The sequence below is a fragment of the Amphiura filiformis genome, chromosome 4, assembly GCF_039555335.1.
Source record: "Amphiura filiformis chromosome 4, Afil_fr2py, whole genome shotgun sequence".
Lineage (NCBI taxonomy): Eukaryota > Metazoa > Echinodermata > Ophiuroidea > Amphilepidida > Amphiuridae > Amphiura > Amphiura filiformis.
In genome coordinates this window covers 55,075,955-55,099,279 of record NC_092631.1, presented here as the reverse complement: position 1 = coordinate 55,099,279, position 23,325 = coordinate 55,075,955, and the positions used below count along the sequence as shown (strand labels likewise).

Below are 23,325 nucleotides of genomic sequence, written 5' to 3'. Positions count from 1 at the left end.
CACACACCTGACTTTAGGCGCTTCATTTAAATAAATTGAATGCTCTAGCTGATTGATTACACATCAGAATGTGTTAAGGCTGCCATGGCCATGGCCACATATCTATATTACTCTATACATGTAGCCTAAGACATAATACAGGTTGTTTTTAACAAATTTCCATTTTATTTTATTTTAAGAAGGCGTACCCAAAGAGGGGGGGTGGTTGGGGAGTGGAGGGGCAGATTCACCCCTGTGAGAAGTCTTGCGAGGGGAGGAGGGAGTAAGAGGTAAAGAGGGGATATGGAGAATGAGAGAGGGCTGGCTGGAGGAAGAAAAGAGGAAGAAATGAAGAGATATAATAAAGACAAGTAGATAAATAGAAATAAGGAAAATGATGGGAATGAGAGAGGGAGGGTGAGAGGGGACAAGGAGAGCGAGGGAGTGAAAGAGTGTAGGCCCGGGAAAGAATAAGTACAGAGAAGGGAAAAGAAAGGAATGATGAATATATTTAATAAATATTAGGCCTATTAGGCCTATAATAACTAAACACATAACAGCACTGGGCAGCCATTCGTTGATGTCAATGCCTTTATTCGTTAGGCCTACATACGTAGGGGCCTAAATTAAAACGCACAGTCAGATGTAGGCCTATTTCACACCTGCCAAACACAAGTCACCCAATTTCGAAAACTGGACGTGGAATGTACACTCTCATGAGTGGCAACATTTTCCAATATGTCAGCGCTCTAATCGGAACAATAGACCTGGCCCTGCAGACTCCCGGCAGCAGAGCGTAGCTTTAGACAGCCTCCCGAGAGCGCGACGTGGTGGCAATTCGTAGCCCGGTATTGGCGGATCAACAAAAACTTCGAAAGTGTACTATAACCACCCCGAAGTTTCCCAAATTCCTTGATCAGCCACTATTTGCCTCACTTGCCCTCCCCCCACTATGCCACTATCGACTTGCCAAGTTTGCAGTGCACCCCCCCCTTTTTTTTTCTTTAGGCTGGCCAAAAAATCTTGCCTTCTCCCCTAATTTTACCATCCCCAGAGCTTATAATTATTGTACAGCCCCTAATAATGAGGCTCCTGCATTTAGTTCCTTTCCTTTTTTGTTATTTTTACCTACACCTGCCGGTGCTCCACATTAAAAGAGGATTTTTACTACACCCGCCATAGAATTTTACCGTGCAGCAGTCGACGGATATTTTCATTGAAGATTTGAAGCTTTGAAAATCATGTTTAATGAACTCAATGTTCAGCTAAACATTGATACCGCTGCTTTACCAAAGGTAATAAATGTGTTGTCAAGTGCTCTTGATTTCTAGCCTGTGCATGTGGTTTTATGGGGTTTTTTAATTACCGGTAAGCTTACCCGGGAGCTTACCATGTTTTGATCAAGAAATCTATCTGTACTATAATCAAATGCAGTAAACCTTCGACGAGCGCATATGGTCATTTTCACGGTAAAGGGTGTAACTTTGGATTTTTAACATTTTGATCCGTAGTTTTCTAATAAAGCCACAGAATTCCATGATTTTTGGCCACATAAGTCATCTAGTTTATTTAGCAGCTACCTTGGCTTGGGTAGCATAATCATCTTCGGGAGTTACTGCGTTCAGTTTTAGCAGGCTTAAATGTACCTAATATTGCCATTTTGAAAAACTGTAAAAAACAGTAACATTTTTGTAAAACCCTGTGTTTTCTTCAGTTAGTTCATGGATAATTTTTCTTATCCTGAAAGTACGGTCATATGTTCAGTAAACACTGCCACATTAGATTTAATTGTGAACAGCCCTGTATTTTTGAGAACCAGACTTCGATATTTGTCGTTTCGAGGCTTCATTTTCCGTTAACAATTGTTAACAAACTTTGTGGGTATAGCTTTGGTTCATAATTCTTGGTTATTTCTTCACTTCTTCTTGATTCATAACAGTTGATATCTTAACTTGAAATGGGTAACAAAAATTAGTTGATTTGCAAGCTTTTAAAATTTTTATAAAATCTTGACTTCAAAGAGCCGATTTTCCGTTAACTTTTTGAAGCCTCCGAAACAAACTGTTCAGCAAGCTTGGGCAAATATAAATAAAAGAGCTCATCCAATCTATTTATCAAAATGTAGCAAAGTAGATCCTCAAGTCACTTGTTTTTAAATCATGGAGATATAAACTGCTCCAAAAAAGAAACTTACCAGGTAAGAAATTTGTCTGTCAAATTCAAACGACAAATTGTGTTACACTAAATGGGATGAGTGGATGCAGTGTTAATTGACGCGAATTTTTACACCTCATTTGTTGCAAACGGATGAGTATTTTTGAAGTTATGCTTATTTAACCGAACCTATCCACTGGAATGAAAGTTGCACTCATACCACTTGAGATGGTTGGCAGTATACAGGTGTAATCAGTGCTCTCCTCTTCTTCTTTGCATGACTAACTTTCCTATTGCTTCTTGTGAGGATGAAGAATGATCAAAGTTCAATGACAATTGTCCTTATTCAATCATCTGCAACTTTCAAATTTGATAGTAGGCTTGTTCAAATGAGCATAACTTCAAAAGTTTTGATCTGTTTACGACAAATGAGGTGTCAAACTCACAGTAAATGTACACCGCTTCCACTCATATGCTATTCAGTATAATACGATTTGTCGCTTGAACTTGACAGACTAATTTCTTACCTGGTAAGTTACTTTTTGGGACCAGTTTATATCACCGTTTGAAAATGGGACCCAATACAAACTTTCCGTTAACAATTGAAGCCTCCGAAACAAATGAAGCCTCCGAAACAACAGTAAGCTTAATTATCATCTATGCATATCTAAATTGGTATGTTCCATATTGATATCTGCATTGTAATTGTTGCATGATATGTGCAGAATGTCATAAATTGAAAAAAAAAAAAGATATTATGGTTAACGCTTGAAAAATATACTGATATCCAAGAAAGCCCGTGTCGGAGGCTTCACATGCAAATAACACCACACTTAACAAATGGGTGAAAAAATTACCATGTTATAAATCTACAATATCTGCCGCATAGAATCATTGATTCAATACACACAAGAAAATAACAGCTTAGATGATCCCAACAGTGTTGTTTTCAAAAAAACTACTTCTGCAATGTTTAACCATTGTTTAACATGAAGCCTCCGAAACAAAAAAAAATGACTTGCTGTGATAATTAAATTTTTGTCACAACTGAAATTCAATACTTAGAAGCAAAGCATGAAAATTGGTAATTGTGATATTTTTTACCTATTTTTTCATGTCAACTTGTAGTAGTTAGCCAAATATTTTACTTTTATGATCACCTGTGTTGTTAACTGAAGCCTCCGAAACACAAATCGCTTGAATTGCCAATTCTAAAAATAACTCCAATTTCTGTGAAACTTGGCTGGGAGGTTCCTTTCATCAAGTAGTATTTGTACATGAAGTTAGACATTTAAATTATTTTAGGAACCCAATTAAAACTTTAAAAATATGTTTAAGGTTGGGAAATTTCCATTGCAAATGACCCTTGATGTTAAAAATTTTCAAAATTGCAATTACAAACATAGCAAAACATGGTATAAAATTTAACTTATATCTGTTGACTTACTTTGGAATGGGATTTCACATGTATTCCAGCTTTCATGTCATAATTTTCTGAGCTTATGTAAAATACATTTTTTCTTAGATTTTAACCAAAATGTTATGGAAATGTCAAATTTTTTATCAGAAATCAAAAGGTTTAAGCCTTGAAACACTATTTTACTGGAATTTAAGTTGCTTCTATGCATGATTACAGTAAACAGAAACAAATTTAAGTGGTTTGAAATTTTGACCCTAAAAATCAAAAGTTACACCCTTTACTGTGAAAATGACCATATTTTAAGTATACATCGCGTATTTACTGCGTTGGACGCACTTGTCTCTGATTGGCTGCTGAGGCAATCTGCTGTTGCCGAGTGGAAATTTATGAAAGAACTGTGCGCCGTACGCGTTAGCTCCAAACAGGCCTCCAGAAAATTTTCTGCTGTCTGGGAACTTAATGACAAGTGCTGAAAATTTTCTGTGAAATAACCGAAATATGTGCGCAAAGCGCACATCACGAGCGCGGAGCGCGAAGTGCTTACGGCCGGGGTCCAGGGCCCGCTTAAGGGCCCTGGAAGCTCTCAGGATTTAGATGCTCTCTCGTGCAATCTGAGCCTTATTTTGGAACAGTTTTCTATAAAAAATTTACATCCTTTTTCACAAAAAAACACAACTTAAAATTTCACAGTATTACTGTCAAAACTCAAAACAATTTTTTATTTATTTTTTAACATTTTTTTAGAAGTATTTTGCAACTTTGAAGAACCACTGGACCTATTCTGAAGGGTTAGGATTATTCACAGATAATTTGAAAAAAAAATGGAAAAAAATTTCGAAAAAATTACAGTTTGTTATCCTAATTATGCAAATCATTAACTTGTGTTTACCTCTTCATCTATCACATATTATAAATGCATGGAAAACCAATGCATCTATAATATGTGATAGATGAAGAAATAAACATTACTGTTAATGGTTTGCATATTAAGGATAACAAACTGTAATTTTTTCGTAATTTTCTTTCTGATTTTTTTTTTTTTTTTTAAAATTAACTGTGAATGATCCTGAAGTTTCATAATAGGTCCAGTGGTTCTCAAGGTCGCTGTGGTCTTTGGGAAAAAATTTAAAAAAAAAAAAAAGTTTTTTTTTTTTTTTTTTTGCAATTTTTTTTTCTGTGACCTCTGTGACCTTTCTGGGAACGCCGTTCCCGCGTTCCCGCGGTTTTTGGAGGCCTGGCTCCAAATTTGCAACATCACGGTTGTTCGAAATGTTCTAACTTTCGTATGAACAACCGATAGCTTGTGATACGAAAGTTAGAACTTGCAAGGATGTTATCGTGTAACGTACTTGTTTACATGTACGTGTGATACATGTACGCAGTTGCCATACAGAGTACAATTTCATGCATATGAATAAAAACTTCTTCCTCAAGTTAGTTGTTGTCTCCAAAATATCATGAAATAGTTCGTGACATATTACCGACACACTGTACTATAATATTTTATTAAATTTTCATACATGTACTTACGAAAAATATTCGTTCTCCGAACGGCTTCGATCAACGCCGTGTTTCTGCTGTATATGCACCCACTGACCTCCAGCAGTGTTGCCAAAAATGTTAGCCCAAATCGCGAGTCAAATAAATTAAAAGTCGATCGATTGTTTTTAAAATTCATACATTGGTATCTATGGGATAGCAAAATACCATAAATTGCCTTCGCCAGATATGAAAAGTTGCTCAATTACTTTCTATTGGACAGGAAACTGTAGTGTGGAAAATCTTCAAAACTTCAAAAAGTCATCCTTTTGGGCTACTAAGTCGCTGCTTTGCCAATCCTGAACTCCGCGCGTGCTTCTTCGACCAGCCGTCTACACTGCGCATGTAGCCTACTGTGACCACTGATCAGTGACTGTGACTGATTATGACCCGGATGTACCCAATTGAAAACGTCATTGACAAGGTCATCTCTAGCGTGTACATCGGTGACAGTAAATCGGCCATGATCATTCCTCGAGCATCGCACTGCTGTGACCTAAAACATCTCCAGAATGTACTTCAAAGATGTATTTTTCTCTAAAAGTAAGCAACCTTGAATCCGAAGATACATTATGTTAGTCCAGGAAAATTGTAGCCAAAAGTGACATTCGGAAGAATGTTTTTTACTTGCGTTATAAAAAGTATCAACGCTATGCAGACGCGTTTTCAAATAGCAGAACATCTTATGCACACATAACTCTCGTGTCGTCGTGCATAAAAGATAGATTTTTCGATCAACATCACGGAAGTCGCGCTCGTCAAAGGTTTGCTGCATTTGATTATATCCACGACGACACGATCATGCGATAGTTAATGTGTGGACAGAAGATAGAGATTGCTGGTATAACACGGTCAGTCATCGTAGCGTCTTCAGTTTTATTATGCAGGAAAACAATTTTTTAGATTGTCCAGTTTGGCTTCAATTTAGCTTGGCTAACATTTATGTATCTTCGCATGATAGTATACGTCGAACAACTGAATACAAGCACAACGTATGGACCAATATATTTTTATAAACATTTTAGGCCTATAACAAAATGTATATTTCATACAAATTGTACAACTATAGTTCCTACCCGATGACCTATAAAAGTTACCTGTTATCAAAGTGTCCGCAAAAAACTGGTCATCGCAAGTATCTTTGATGCTGAAAACTAAGGATATTCACGCAGGGACAGGCCAAAAACCTTACCTCGATCGTAAAATCCAGCCGATGCATGTCATAAATAATTCATTATTACATTGTGCAAATGTCACTGATTGTGTCCATGTATTGTTATTGCACCTGCGATCTCGCGCGAGAGCAGTTGTCAACCTGAATTTATACTCGATCGCTGGATCACCACGTGAATTCGCCTCTCTAAAACCTCTATATGTCGTTGTTGCATCAAGCACGCTGACTGGCTTAGCAATTATCAAAGTAGTTATGTAAACCAATCAGGTTAGACGTACTTTACTGGCGAGTCACATTAATTAATACCGTAAAAGGCCGTCACGTTCATTGATTGGCTTACGATTTCAAAGAATGGCTTTTGCAACCAATCACAATACGGGTTATATGACGCCCGTCGGAAATTTTGCATACGTCCACGATGACGTCATGCCCTAGTGCCACAAGGCTGGCTTTTCTGCGAGCGAGCGAGTGGTATAAAGTCAGTTTCACACCTGTGATTTAATGGAGCACATCCACAGCGCATTTGACAGATAAAAATGAAATTGGCAATTCTGAGCAACGGGATTCCATGAAATGGACGATTATGTAAGTTATTCTACAGGATCGGTAATAATTAACAGCTGGTCTGCTGTATTTGAGGTGCATATTGAAGTTTGTAAGTTTGTGACTTCGTATGTTATGTGCAATTGATATATAGGAAGCTTAAATTGGCAGGCTGTCATGCAATGTATCCGTCTCTTCCGAACATATATGGACGTTCAGGGCAAGTCATACTGAAGTATGACTTGCCCACACAGCTCAGGGTATAGCATGATAGTTTGCTTACTTTTAACCTTAAACACAGGTGCCGAAGTACAAATTATGAAGATTTAAAAAACTATATAGGTCCTGTAATTCTGCGATCTTGCTTGCTCAAAGTTGTTTTGACAACTAACTGGTTCGCCGGTCCCCCAGGACTTTTTTCTCACACGCTTCATGGAGCCTCAAGCTTGCAAGGTACCATACGTCACATGCTTAATTAATTGAATGGCTGGAATAGCCTAAGTCTCTTGGCCCCGATCTCGAAAAAATTAACATGGTGGAACAAAATGACCGTGCGTAGTAGTTGCAGGACTGGTGGATTATCTTGATTAAGCCTGGGTTTTTTTAACGGAAAAAAAACTTACAATAAAATAATTTTTTGTAAATGCAAAGAAAGGGAAAATACCAATGCTATTTTATTTTAATCACATTATTTGTAATATTTATAATCAATTACCTCAGAAAACTTGCAAAAGATAGTGAAAAATTATAGATAACACAATTTGGCTGCGCGTCATCAATTGGCAGTGTTGCAAGTATGTATTTAATTACAATATGGCGGCTGCCACATGTTGTTGATGTCTGGCGATCACTCCAGAAAAATTTACACAAAATGACGATTTTAGTAAGTACAATAATGACGAACTGATGCAGGAGTATAGCACAGTGAGTCAGTAATATGTCAAGAACAATATCCTCATATTTTTGAGACAATCAGAAACTTCAGGAAGAAGTTTTTATTCATATGCATGATATTGGGACCTGTATGCCAACCGTGTACATGTACCAAACAAGGTACGTTACATGAGCGCAGATCCTTCCACGTTCTAACTTCGTATCACAAGTTATCGGTTGTTCATACGAAAGTTAGAAATTTTCGAACAAACCATGTTGCCCGGCAGAATGCATGAGCACTCATGAATGCACTTACACAGTTGTAAATGTGATTTTAGTAAGTTTGGTAATTCTAGAGTGCATGCGCATATTCAGTGGCGGATTTAGAGGGGGGCGCACCCGGCGCGCGCCCCCTCTATTTTTTGCAGATCGGCGCCTGATCGACTCTGTGTATTTTTGCAGAGCGGCGCCTGACTTTGTGTGGGCGCCGAGCCGTGGCGGCGGCGGTATTGGCTCGGCGCCCCCTCTATTGAAAATTCCTGGATCCGCCCCTGATATTCACCCTAGGCGTGTTGGGCAGTAAACTATAAACATCAAGATGTGGGTATAAATCTGGTGGGATAACGCGGCCTGGCTTACAGTCACTACAAAGATCGTTTGAACCATGGAAGTGCAAGCTGTATGAAAGATAAAATCACACAAATTTGCGATTAGTCAAAGTTCAGTCCCACAATATGGAGGATTCAGGATTGTTATATCCCATTTCATGTCCGATATTTTTACCCACAATGCACTCTGCTGTAAATTATCAAATTATTTACTCAAACAAGTACATGATGCAAGTGGTGCACGTGACCTTGTATGTTTTTCCATACTAAATGTTGACTGATAAAAAATTACAATGGCATACATTGACTGGGTGCAGCACCTACATGTATGCGAAGCAGCGAAATGCATATTGGGTACCGGTACCAGTAATTGATGTGCGCATTGTCACAAATGCAATATATAAGTTGGGACTTTAGTTTGGTGAAAGGTTTTTAGTTTTCTGTACCGTACTTAATAATGTATACATTACACCTTGCATAGCATGAACATACATTGTTTTCTTGTATATTTACAACAATAATCCAACCTCCGAAATGTTTTATCAGCCAAAGTCGCCGGCTCAGGTCAGGTGACAGTTGCGATGACAGTGGTTCGGAGAATTGGAATTTGTCAATTTGACCAGTTTGCGAACCATGATTCAATGTTAACAGCAATTTGAAGTACGGTACAACACAAGTGCTATGCAAAATTTGTAAATTGCTTCAGCACCATGATTTACACACCAATTTCAAATTCAAAAATAAACACAGTGGCCCATAGGTAGGCCTATCTAGAACAGTACATAACTTATACATGTACTATCATGGTTTTTGTGCTTTTGTACCATTTGTTTCTGACATGGCTAAAACAAGCCAGAGTTTGCCATTCATTCAATCTTAACGCGGCTGTGTACTCTAGACATTGTTTCTTTCGCGAAATTGAGCTTTTTTGAAATGTATTTACTTTGTTATGTTTTTTATAAATACAAGGAAAGAAAATCCAGATTTGTTAACTCCAACCAAGGCTTTAGCTAGAGACCCGTCCGGCCGTCATTTGGACGCCCTGTCACGAAAATGGACGGCCTAGGACGGCCTACGAAATTGCAAAAAAAAATTTGCATGATGTTTTGTGTTTTTAATATGAAAATTGATAGTTTGTATTCATGTCATACTCTATCAATGATATCAAAATGCATTCAAATTCAATGCATTTTGATATCATTAATAGAGTATGACATGAATACAAACTATCAATTTTCATATTAAAAACAAAAAACATCATGCAATTTTTTTTTTTTTTTTTAGGTCAACCATGAATGATCCTAGCATTTAGGTCTAGGTCCAGGAACACTACAAAACCAAAAAAAAAATAACTTAAAAAAACTTTTTTTTTTTTTTTTGGTTGAAATTTCGGTATCCGGGCATGGCGGGACTCGAATTCCCAGGAACGTCAAGAAAAGTAACTTTTGAATGGTATTGATGCAAATTGCTTTATTACAAATAGTTGGATTTTTATGTCTAAAAAGCCTCTCCTGGGCCCTTCAAATTGCTCAAATCCAGGAGCTTTCGGGGGCGCTGCCCCCTGATCCCCCGCCAGGGGGCAACGCTTATCTACATGCGCGGCGCATCTTATGGAAGCACCGCGAAGCACTGATTTCATAAAACCTAGCGGTCAAATGGCTCCGTTTTAGCTGATAAAATGTGAATTTTTTCAAGTTCTTTCCCCCGATTTAAACATCAAGATATGAATAGATTTCGCCCAAACTTCTCAAGGGGCTGTGGATTTACCCGATGTTCACGTAATGTAAGGTAGAAAAACAAGAACTGCCGCATTCTCCTGTGAGCTTCGATCAAAGTGCAAAATGTGACCACTTTAAACTTCAACGGCCTTTATTTCAATGTTCATTTTCTCGGTAAAATGACGATTAAGGTACACGATAAGTCAATAAATACAGCATCTATAGGTAAGCAATTATGCTCATCATAAAAAGCATGATCGACTTAAGAAACGGTTTTCTCATTTTTTTATATTTTGGTCTATTTCCGATTTTAGGCATCATTTTGTGCAAATAGGCGCTTGTGAATTTTAAAAGTTCATTTTGATGCCTTATATGGTCAATATCTCAAAAAATAAGGCCAATATCAAAAAATAAAAAACAGTTTTTGGAATGGAGCCTCAAGATTGAGCTAAAAACAAAATAAAATATTTTGGAAAGCGTATTTTTTGTTATGATGTACCTAACAAATATTGCCAAAAACTCACTTTTTGTGATTTTCTTTCAAAATTGTTGTTTTTATTATACCCCAAATCTGTATTTATATTAAGATTTATTGATGTCTTGCCTTCATAAAATGTATACTTTTATATGTTTTATGCGAATAATTACAAAGTTATTGCACTTTTACTACATGCATGTCTGAGAGTACACAGCCACCTTAATTGAGAATAATCTGGTGTGATATAATTATGGTGGTCATTCCAATCGCCATACCATGCAGTCCCTCTAAAGGACCAGTACAGTATATATGCAGTTACAGGTTCCCCAGAAGTCATAGCCTTGACTGTTATTATCTGTTGCAAGGTTCCTTTAATGTGTTAACCATCGCGTATATGGCTATACGTGTGCGGTGACAATTAAGCGTGTGCATAGAACCTTGTGGAAAATAATACGCACTGGACGGCTGGCAGTAGGCTACGCTTAATTTGTAAAAGGAATTCTGAAAAAATAAAAATAAATAGGCATACCTTTTGTTAAAATTGATTTGTTTGGGTGTTTCTCATACATAAATGACAATGTCACTCTTGTTTGAATTTATCGCAGGGCTCATTTTTTCTCATCAATGAATCAGATGTTGATGGTAGTTTTCTCATTCATCATTTCTTGTCGGCTTATTTGAAAGGTAAGAGTAAGAGATATATACAATTTTTGAGAAGTCAAACTTTATAGTCGAATATTAATGTATTTTCAAATGGTCAAGTGATCAACCTGGCACCTGCACTGTGGCAAAAATAACAACACGCAAAAATACAGTTTTCTAAATATAGTTACTTTTACACTTGGATAAATTCTGCAAAATAAACAACTCACACAATTTCCAAAAGTCGCAAAAAATTATGTACGTAAAAATAACAGCGTACATGATTACAGTATTCTGCTGAGGTGGCTGCACATTTTGTAACCCTTGTGAAAATAACAGCATACAAATACAGTACCCGGTAGACAGGTTGTCAGACATCGTTGATTATCGAGCAATACACAACAATCAAATTACCCAGATGCAGAGTGCAAATTTACCCTCCTAAATGATGTTGCATGTCATCTGGAAAAGTGCACAGGCGCCATAATGCCCCTGGTTCATCAAAAATTGGCCCGAGTGCTTAACAAAAGTATGTGAAAGGGAGTAAATCTTTGTACAAGAAGTTTCCCCGGATCCCATATTTCAGCCCTTTTACACTCATGTATCGACCACCTAGTGAAATTGTGTCATCTAAGGCTCTCACCAATTCCCGGGTACCTGAGTTCCCGCCCGTTCTTGGCCTACCTGGGTCCGAATTCACGGGTCAAAGTACCCGGAAAAAAATAAAGAAAAAAAAAATTTTTTTTTTTTTTTTTTTAAGTTTTTTTTCAAGTTTTCGGCGACTTTAGAGAACCACTTGACCTATTCTGAAGTGCTAGGATCACTTACAGGTAATTTGAAAAAATTTGAAAAAAAATTACGAAAAAATTACAGTTTGTTAACCTTGCTATACAAACCACAAACTAATATTTACCTCTTCATATATTACATATTATAAATGCATGGAAAACCAATGCATTTATAATATGTGATAGATGAAGAGGTAAACATAAGTTTGTGGTTTACATATTAAGAATAACAAACTGTAATTTTTTCGTAATTTTTTTCAATTTTTTTTTTCAAATTAACTGTGAATGATCCTAATGATCTTAGCATTTCAGAATAGGTCCAGTGGTTCTCCAAAGTCGCCGAAAACTTTGAAAAAAAAATTTAAAAAAAAAAAAAAAAAATTTGATTTTTTTTTTTTTTTTTTTTCGTATTTTCGGGTACCCGGATTCCCGCCCGAAAATTCAATCGGGTACCCGGGTACATAACTACCCGTTAGTTGAGAGCCCTAGTGTCATCATAAACATTTTTGTACATGTACCTTATTGTAAACGTAACGGATGAGGTATCAAATGGCAAAATCCTTCCTACATTAAACCATTTCACAATGTTGTTTTTAAAATCAAGTTAAGAATTATGACACTCCAAAAAGTGGGGACTCTCTTTTCGTACAGTGTTTACAAGTACATGGCCATGGGTCTCATGTTTTCTACATGTAAAATGACACAGCATTAAGCAAGTTTGTGACAGGTTATTATCATAGTACACATTGAATGACCAATTATTTTGTTTCTTTTATTATTAACAGGAGGGAGTACAGTGTGTTTCCTGGGTTTGGCACAGTCTTATAGTCATTACAGTGCAGTAGCACATAGATTGGTAAGATTATGTCACAACAAAACTTTTTTTTTGAAGCAAAGATGTTCAATTTTAGCCCATTTGATTGCTTAATTCACAGATATTATATTCCACAGTACCTCTTGAATATGATTTATGTTATAAAATAATAAATAACAGTTGGAGACATGATACTTGGCTAATGTGTTGCATTTAAAGAAGCGTTGTTAACACATAATTCATTGGTCAAACATTGTTAACCAATTCCTCTTTAAAAGACTTCACAAAAAGTAACTTGGGAGTTATAAATACTCCTATAGCTTCAGAACTGTCAATAGCAGTTGCAATAATTTAACGTAGAAAGAACCATGATTTTTCTATCAGGGGTGTGAGAGTTCCTCTTTTCACCTGATTTCCTCTTGTTTTTGTTGCCAAAATTTATGTGTTTTCTTTTAATTTCTGCCCATATTTGGCGTTTTTACCCCGATTTTACGCTGCTTTTCAGCTTTTTACTTAGTAATTTTCCTCTTTTTTTTGTCTGCGGTTTCTCACACCCCTGTTCTATGTTAAATCATTCTTTCTATGTTAAATTATTGTGATTCATATGATCTGAAGCTATAGTGCATATACAACAGTTACTTTTTGATGAGAAGTCTTTTTATGTGCAGCTTATTGCTGATATAGCCATCACTAAAGCAGGGGTAGCACTAGGTTTTAAAACAAGGGGTCAAAATTTTGAAATTGTGTGATACCATGGAACCAGAACAATAGAAATAAAGGGTTCAAATGACCCTTTAGCAACCTCTAAATGGTAATTTTGTGCGCCAAAAGCTAAAAGAATGCACCTATGACCCCATGGCGCAGGTTAGTGCTACCCCTGCACTAAAGCATTCCAATCATTTAACTATTTGATATGGTTTTATACTTAACACAGGGTTTAGACTTGAATGCAGCTAAAGACAGTGGTCAACTACATTTCATTGATGGACTCAATTTTTCATTGGAGCTGATGCATGATGGGAATGAAGGAACTCAACAAAATCCTTTATTGACCACAAGGTATGTGAGTTGAGAGTGACGCCATGTTGGATTTCACCATGGCAGATTCAAATCAGTGCATCACCAGCATACCGACAAATCGCCATGTGTGTAAATGCCACCCGCAGGATTAGGTTGGCGTGCATGATTCAAATCTGTCACTCTGAAATCCAACATGGCATTACTCTCAACTTGAGATGAGGCAGACAATACTTGCCTGATTCACAGTTAGAACACACTAATGAGGTAGGTGTACAGATTTGGTTTGTGAATTGTGATATGCAGAAAATGGTATTCAGTCCATGTGAGTAAAGGGTCCACTTTATCTACATAATTATAAGAAGCAACTGTGCATCAGGGTGTTAGCTAGCCATCCGTCCACCCATCATTTTGGACATGCAATTTGCTCCTGGAACAGGCGATATTAATTCCTGAGACATACACTAAATTCTAATGCTTGATAAGTTCTGTGGACCAAAACAAGACCAGACAAAGAAATCAAGGCTGTAAACAATACTAGATATTTGAACTGACTGAACCCCCAGAAGGAGCAGAGGTGTGGTTTTTGTTTTCATGGTTAAATTTTGGACAGGTAGTTTTTTGAAAATGACTGGCACTTGTCAAATCCTAGCTAAGAACATGCTGTTCATGCCAATTACCAGATCTGAACCTGCCACCCCAAACCCCAAGAGATTAAGATTAGGCTACGGGTTTTGTAGTTTTGGTAATGGTTATGTTGTAGGGTTACATTATCAGTCAAAATGGTATCATTCCCCTGGCATTGTCCCATGACCTCCATTTAATTATCATAGTGTAAAAGTTGGGTTTGAGTTTTAATACCCAACATATTCAAAAGTCATCGTATGAATGTACAGGCGTATTCAGGTTAAAGAACTGTGTCCTGACAGATGAGCATGTTTGGAATCCTTGTATTAGGGTGAGGGTTTGGATTAGGTAATGACGGTTATGGTAAGTATCAGCGTTCGAAATAAGGCGAGTCATTGCGTCAAATACCCGTGAAAGTAGGCGCGGACCCGCAAATTTCCTATGGTACGGGTCCGTGTGACCCATAAAAACTGAACCAAGCAAAAAGCAGAAAATCCTAGTTTTGTTGTTCCATTGGAAAATCTGGTTCACATGATATGTCCAGCTTCCTGAGTACACTTTCATTTTAGGTTCCCATCAAGTTTTCAAACCTGGTTTTCAATTTTCTACAATCTACATACCGTGATCGCCGTAGCTAATTCTCTCTCTTGAAATTTCAAAGGCAAGGGTCCGGGGTCGGACCCTTGAAAATTGGTGAGGACCCTTGAAATTTCAAAGGCAAGGGTCTAGAGGACCCTTGGATTTTTCTTCTTATTTCGAGGCTTGGTTATAGGATTATGATATAAAATATGAGTTTCAAAATATATTAGACGAGATGTAGTCGAGTCCGATATTTAAAACTCATAGCAGACCAATAAATATTGGGCGTAAAGCATCATATTATTAAAATTGGTGAGGACCCTTGAATTTCAAAGGCAAGGGTCAGGAGGACCCTTGGATTTTTCCTATTTCAAAGACCAATAAATATTGGGCGTAAAGCATCCAATATTAATTATTATTATTATGTTTTGGATCCAATATTTTCCCGACTTGGATTCATCGAAACATAATGGTTGGGGTTGGGCCACAATCCTGAAGTTGCCCCCTTATTGTTGTTTTGTGTCAGCATGGAATTAGATCAATTAGGGATTCAATCCTGTTTCACCATTTTTCATCACCGTTCAACAACGATTCGTCCATGTTGTCTGCATGACAAATTATATGCGCGCACACATAATGCACGTGTGCTCTGCTGTCGCGTATATACTACTGTAAAAGTGTGGATTCGTCACGGATTAACAGTGGTTGCCTGCTGTACAAAGTTATATATAGGAAAAGTTGTTGAATATAAATTCAACAACTCTTCCTATCCCTTTGTACAGGAGCCAACCGTTGTTAATCCATGATGAATCCACACTTTTACTGTAGCGTATACGCGAACGCACGCGAGACTAAGCGTTACGCGAGAGCGCGTACAATTCGTCATGCCTGGAACCTTTATGCGTATGCAAGCTTACAAGTTGAATTCAGTATTTTTCAGGTAGCGGCTAAACATTGCCGTTTTATTCTGTTTTATTGCTGATATCAACAGAGAAATCATCGAAGTTTTTGTAAGGCTGAGTGGCAATGATTAACTGACATTTCTTGTGAAATAATCATGAATTAATAGAATTATACGATCTTTAGCTTCTTTTCGTTGTTGAAAGGGATTCAATCATGTTTCACCGTTGTTCATCACCGATTAACAACTCGCGTCCGGCGCGTCTGCATGGTTTACTTCGCAAGGGCAGCTTTATTGAATCCCTAATCGCATTTGTCAGGCTGAGTATCATCTGGCACCAGCAGATCATTGACCACTTATGGGAGCTGCAGTGATTCTGTGCCACTTCGAAAAAATAGTCCATTTGGACAAGTGTTAAGGAACAAACCAAGAAACTTGAAGCTCTATAATAAAAAAAAAATACCTAATTTTTTTTTTGTTTTTGTTTAGCAAATCTATGATTTTATGTATATCTTTTCAAATTAAATTCAAGTCAATTATTTCAATGCAACAAAAATTAAGTGTTAAGTTATTTAAATACCTCAAACTTAATTATTTCACTTGATTTTTTTGCAGGATCAAGGATGGTAACACCAAAGATTTATATTGCCTCGTAAAGGAAAAATTATCCTCGGTAACCAGTCATGGAGGCACACTTTTACTTATTGATGATCTAAGCTTGTTAGCTAGTCTTGGTGTAAAGCCTCAGCAGATTGATCAGTTTGTACAGTACTGCTTGGCTTCTCTGGTGAGTAATCTTATGATGTGAGATCGAAGAAATTTTTTTTTTCAGGGCATTAATTATAATTTTGTATTCATAAAGAGTTACCTGACCATTATTGATATAAAATTGGATCAATTGAGCCCATATTTATTGAGTCGAAGCTATGAGTTTAAAAATATTGGGCGAGGCGTAGTCGAGTCCAATATTTTAAAACTCATAGCGAGACCAATAAATATTGGGCGTAAAACATCAATTTTATCATTATTATGTTTTGGATCCAATATTTTCACACACTTGGATTCATCAAAACATAATAATATTAATTAATGTAATATATTTTCCGCTGCAAGCCAGTACATTGTATTTATTTATCTTATTATTTATTTATTTCTAATTTAACCTGGGGTGACCAATCAATGCACTGGCACTGTTCTCCTTGGTTCCCAATTAATTCCCATGTATTGCAATAAACATTAGATTGAAGAATTATACATTATACTTCAGCATTAATCTGTTATTAGCATGTGTTGATAATAATACATTTTAGACAGCCTTTTGATTACCAGATTACCCATATCCCATATCTGCCAAAGTAAGTGAAGATTGCAGAATGTAAATGAAATTCCTTAACACCCACATTATGATCACTATCTTGTTGAGAGGATATATCATCTTTGCAGTTGATCAATATTCAAAATATCACAAAAGCAGTTTATATCTAAATTGGGATGAGTTAAAAAGAACTTATTTTGATGTAAGATTCGGCAAAAAACATAGCATTAAATTAGCTTCAAGCGGTGTTTTAATGAAATTGGCTTCATGTGAACTGTTAAAGAACATTATTTTTATTTGTCCATGTGTGCTGACTGTTTCTATTATTTGTTTTTTCTTCACATATGTAGCCATCAAACACATTAGTCACCTTAATTCATAATGATCCAAGATTAGATGATGAAGAACTCTCTACCCTAGCAACACATTTAAGGCACAGGGCTGACACCTTATTACTGGTTGAAGGCCTTAGTAGTGGCTACTGTAAAGATGTACATGGTCAGGTATGTATGTTTTATAGTACCTTAATTACCTTCAACAGGATTTCCTTATCCACAGCCTTATCCCCCACTTTTCTCAAAACATGTTGAGATTTTTATATCACTGGAAACCTTTTGCTACATATCTACAAAAAAATTCTTGCAGATTAGAATCGCAGGATTTGAAAAAAAGAAATGCGGACATTTTTTTTATTTCAAAAATTTTCCGGAAAAATTTGACTTAAAATCAGATTTTTTTTTTTCTCAAAATACTATAAAAATACCAAGTCGGGAATAAAAAAGAAAATTGCATTTTGCATTTTTGTTTTCAAACCAATCGTGAGCTTTGAGACAAACCTTAATTTTTTTTGGCCTTATCAAAATATATATCGTCAAATTTGTATTTCGTTCTGGTACACCAGAACGAAATTACAACACAGTGGTCTATGGAGGAGTGTAATACACATAGTCGTGACTCACAAACACAAAATCAGATCAACTGAAATTTTAGGAATATGCTATTTTCGTGGAGGATGCTAGGATCACAAAATACTCTTTTGCAGGTTAGATTAATTCTCTTAATGGTTCTCTGTAAGAAAATATTAAGCTGGCATTTTTATGGATATGTTTCAGGGAGAGTTGATGATTTTTTGATTTTTTAATTCCAAGAACTGCTATGCCCCATAATAAATTAAAAAGAGACCAGTGGAATGCTAGACATATGCATAATCCTATCAGGTATTCACAAAAATTCAAAACATGTTTTTAAATGTGAAAATTTTAAAGAAAAAATTTAGCAAAAATCATGGGGGAAAAACCTGTTGAATTCTGCACCTTGAAGATGAATTTTTAGCAATAGATAAAGTGGCATCATAGAGGTATTTTAATGTATCCAAAAGTTGTAGAAACATCAGGAATGAAAGGAAAACAGTCAATTTGAGAAAAAAATTAACTTACATTTATCAAAAATGCTAAAAAATAAAAAAAAGTTGATTGATATCAGTGATTAAAAAAAACAAGAATCAAGTGATTCAAATCGCGATTTAAATCTTAAATCGGCGTAATTTAAATCAAACAACCCTGATTATGTTTTAGAATAATGTAATAAGACCTGCTTAGGATTTGGAGCGGTTTGAGCATGAGTAATAAATGAATGGGTTGTGTCAGTTCCATTTCCAATTTTGTGTTCATAAACCAAGTTGTATATAATGAAATCGGAAGCACAACAGAATAGACTCCTTGTACCATTTTCCAACCTGATGTGGCAGTGGCATCAACATTGAGGCAGCTGTTTCGCATGCACATCTTTGTGTGCCATCTTTAAAGAGTGTATGTGTTTGTGCGCCATGCAGTGCTTTGTGCAAACGACTGCGATTTGAAGCCGCACCCAATTAATGCACATGACGTCACTGCCACAGCCAGCTGGGTGAAAATGGTATAGCATAGTTTGTAAATCATGACTGTTAGCCAACCGTGCGCAAGTTTAATACTCATGAGTAGTCAGCGAAGTTTATTTCTATGACATTTCTGTATCATTGCTTCAGAAAAACATCTATTTATCTTGCCTGAATATTACTACTTTCTACATATATTTTCTTTTTTTTTTTTTATATTGCAGCTCACAATTTTGCATCAGACGTCGGGCGACACTGCTGGTTGCAGAAGACAAGCCAAAGCCCTTCATTATAAAGTACTTGATAAAACTGTTAATCTATTCCCAATTGGAACATCTGTTGCAGTTCTTTAGTACATTATTATGTGTCATCTAAATTGACACATTAGTAAGATGAGCTACAAGAACTTTGTTACTTTTGAGGACAAATTGTGCAATGGCATAGACTTCAACTCATCCATGTGGAAATGCAAGGTCATAAGATTGCTCTTACATCTCAGCCACTATTTATTTCCCGTGGACTGTCAGACAGTCCATGGTTGCCCACACTTTCACTTTGCCTTACTTACTTCGCTTTATTCAGGGAATAAATATGATACAAATATGTCAGTGTTTGTTTTTGAGTAGTGAAAACTACTGCCTTAAATGTGTTGGTATTATAATTCCTACTCCTGACATGGGCATAGATGTAGCTGCAGTCATATATTATCAGGTACCAGGAGTTTTCACCAAGATCGATCATGTTATAATGACAGGCAATTGGTTCATGCCATCATTACCTTGTATGTCATACATGTAAATATCTGTGAAAGCCAAAGGTGCAGGTTGTGGCATTATTTAATTCTATTTGAAGGGTAACTTTAATATCGGTGAATATAAAATCACTTTTTTTTTTTTCCCCCAACTAAAGTTGATGCACTTTTATCCACAGAATCTGTACATTTCTATACTCTTTATGTAAATGTAAAATGGCAAGAGTTAGGGATTCAAATCATTCAATCATGTTTCACCATCACTGATTAACAATGATGTGTCTGCTTTGTCTGAATAGTTTACTTTGTGAGGGCAGCTTAAACTGCCCAAGCGAACTAATTGGTGATGAACTACGGTGAAACATGGTTGAATCCTTTTCAACAACAAAAACAAGTTTAAGATCATCTAATTTACATGATTCTTTCATTCGGAATGTCCTTTTGTTATTGCCACTCAACCTTACAAGAAAATCGGTGATTTCTCTGTTGATATCAGAAATAAAAGTAAATAAAGCGGTAATGTTTATTAGCTGCTACTTCCAACATAAGACATAAGTGTTTACGCATAAGTTCCTGGCATAACACATTTTAAGTATAACTTTAAGCTACTGGACTGTGGATTTATCACCGAATAGCAACGCTTGGCCCCTGTAAAGGTGTAGGAAGAGTTTTTGAAAAGTAGAATTAAGGTGTAATTCATTGGGGATTGTACTGTTTTCCCCACCTGCCAGTGCCTGATTACACCCACAAAATAACTTGAATTTTTTTATTATTTTTCTAATACCTTGTGAATGTTACTCATGAAAAGTAAAATATTGTGACTCAATCAAGCTAAATGAGGACAGTGTTGTGAATTGTAATTTGTGGAGGCAAGTTGTGTAGTTGAAAACCTGGGTTATTTAACAATAATAATCCTAAGGATGATAATGGTAAGTCAGCTCATTTAACTCACAAATAACTATGACAACATTCATTGTCCACATTTTGTTTGATTGGTCACAGATATACATGAGCAATATAATGCATTGTGGGATGTATTCAGTAAATTTTTGGTACAACTGAACTCTTAACCTATCAGGTTTTTTTTTTCTGCTTAGAAAATATTGTTTAAAATGTTTTACTAAATTTGTTTTAAAATACCAAAATATCGTAATCTGAATTACAATGTTTATGGGGTTTTTTTAAAACTTTTAAAATCATTTCAATCATGTAAGTCCAAAAATGCAATATACCGGATAGGTAAGTGTTTAGCTGTACCAAACTAACCCACTGTAATTTGGTTCATCTCAAGTTTGGTAGAGAGATGTCAATGCTTTTTTGTGGTTAGCATGCCAACAAACCACCCTATACCCACTAAATGACCCTCTGGGATCCAACATACATGTTATAGTGTGCCATTTTCTACCCCTCCACACTATAAATAGTCGTGTGTCATCAGAAGAGAGGCACTTGGACCGAGGGAGTCAAGATTTTTCATGGGGGGGGGGGGCAGCTGCTCCACCTTGACATGCAAGTTATTTTGTTGTGAAAACATGTATAAAGAACAAGTTTATGAATAAAGCTGTTAAGCTTCAATGTTATATATATGTCAATATTAACATAGTTTTTGAGAGTGCACAATTTTATTTAAACAAGTTAATAAGTTATGAAGAAAACAGCTTTGAGCTGAATTCAGTAGCAGGGCCAGGGTTTTTAAACAATTATGTAGTGAATGGTTGAAAAACCTGCATTAACCATCCCCTTTTATGAAACGGAAAAATAAGCAAAATAAAAAAAATTACTATCACACAACATACAAAAAACATGCATTTTCATACAGTATACATAAGTACAGGGCATGTACAATGTAGTTGTTTGAGTTTACTGCTTCATTTGAAAAGAGGGGGCAGCTGCTCCACCTTGACATGCAAGTTATTTTGTTGTGAAAACATGTATAAAGAACAAGTTTATGAATAAAGCTGTTAAGCTTCAATGTTATATATATGTCAATATTAACATAGTTTTTGAGAGTGCACAATTTTATTTAAACAAGTTAATAAGTTATGAAGAAAACAGCTTTGAGCTGAATTCAGTAGCAGGGCCAGGGTTTTTAAACAATTATGTAGTGAATGGTTGAAAAACCTGCATTAACCATCCCCTTTTATGAAACAGAAAAATAAGCAAAATAAAAAAAATTACTATCACACAACATACAAAAAACATGCATTTTTATACAGTATACATAAGTACAGGGCATGTACAATGTAGTTGTTAGACTTCTCCGTAGTCCACTTGCCATTGTGCATATTCAGAATTACCTTTGCATTTAAAACTCCGATTGTGTGCACAATTGATAGATTTTCCTGATCTATTCAGTCACCGTACGCCCTCTGTTAGCTTGATACCCAAGTGGACTACTGACATTCGATTGCGGTCAAAATGCTTAACACAGGCCCCTATGGCAAGAATGTCGGATTTTTGGCCTACTAAGAATAGCATGATGTAATGCATTTTCATATAAATTAACCAATTGTGATGCAGCATTTGTGTAGGCGGGGCCTTACCATTTTCCCGATAGTAATCAATTTCATTTGCATAATTGTGACCTCATTTTATGCTGTTGCCGTGGTGTTTGGCTCTCTTGCGGTAAAACTTCAAAGTTTGTTTATATGTGATGAACCAGTGGAAGAAATACGTTCATGCACGTGGGGTGTGTGTACACATATGTACAATGTACGTGTGTGGATAAATCCTGATCGGGCAAATAAAGTGTGTCTCTACCGGCTATAATAAAATATACCTAAATTAATTTATAAACATAATTATTTAGCTCCGCTGTTTAGAGACGGATCATGACATGGCCAATATCACCCGAGACTTCTTCAGGGAATTCTGCTGATGAGGCCGGGTGCGATACAAAAAAAACTGCGATTCATCATGCATTCTCACTAGGATGTGAAAATTGTAAACTGGCTCAGGAAGAAGTCCTTCATCATTCCATGGCTGGTAAAGACGTTTTCACCATTCTACCCAGATTTTTAGCAGGGGGCTGACAAGATGGAATTTGTTGATGACCCATTCTGGGAGGCGGTTCCCCCTTTAGGTCAGAAAATTTTGCCAAAAATACCTAGTTTCCTGGATTTTAATGACATTTTTTCACTTCACCTGAAATTGTTGGGGGGGGCGGGGTGAAGAGTACTCTAGCCCCCCCGGTTCCTAAGCTACCAACTAGATATAATATGGGAAATATATTTTCTACCAAAGCAGTACCGTTTGCTAGGACTTTGTCGGGTGGGAAATCCCAGACTAGAAGAAGAACACAATTTGAGTTTACCTTGGGAAGCAAAATATGAACGCATTTTCATCGATAGTTCTAGCCAGGGACAATATTGTCTTCAAGGAAAGAAATTATTCGCGACACATGGAGAACGATTGTGCGGATTATTAAATTATTGTGGTAATCATTTTTTTAAAGATAAATATTTCATAATAATGGGAAAATTAGACAATAAAATTGCAACCCCCCTATTTCGGCAACAAAATTTTATGCCCC

At 36.4% G+C, this 23,325-nt stretch overlaps 1 protein-coding gene across 1 annotated transcript; it reads left to right on the top strand.

The window, feature by feature from the left end:
- Positions 1 to 1,166: 1,166 nt before the first annotated feature.
- Positions 1,167 to 21,788, top strand: LOC140151081 (elongator complex protein 6-like). Its single transcript, XM_072173290.1, has 7 exons — positions 1,167 to 1,274; positions 11,092 to 11,170; positions 12,702 to 12,772; positions 13,665 to 13,789; positions 16,470 to 16,641; positions 17,520 to 17,672; positions 19,267 to 21,788. Exons 1-7 carry the CDS (start codon positions 1,221 to 1,223, stop codon positions 19,393 to 19,395), a joined length of 783 nt encoding a protein of 260 aa, XP_072029391.1. The 5' UTR covers positions 1,167 to 1,220; the 3' UTR covers positions 19,396 to 21,788.
- Positions 21,789 to 23,325: the final 1,537 nt, after the last annotated feature.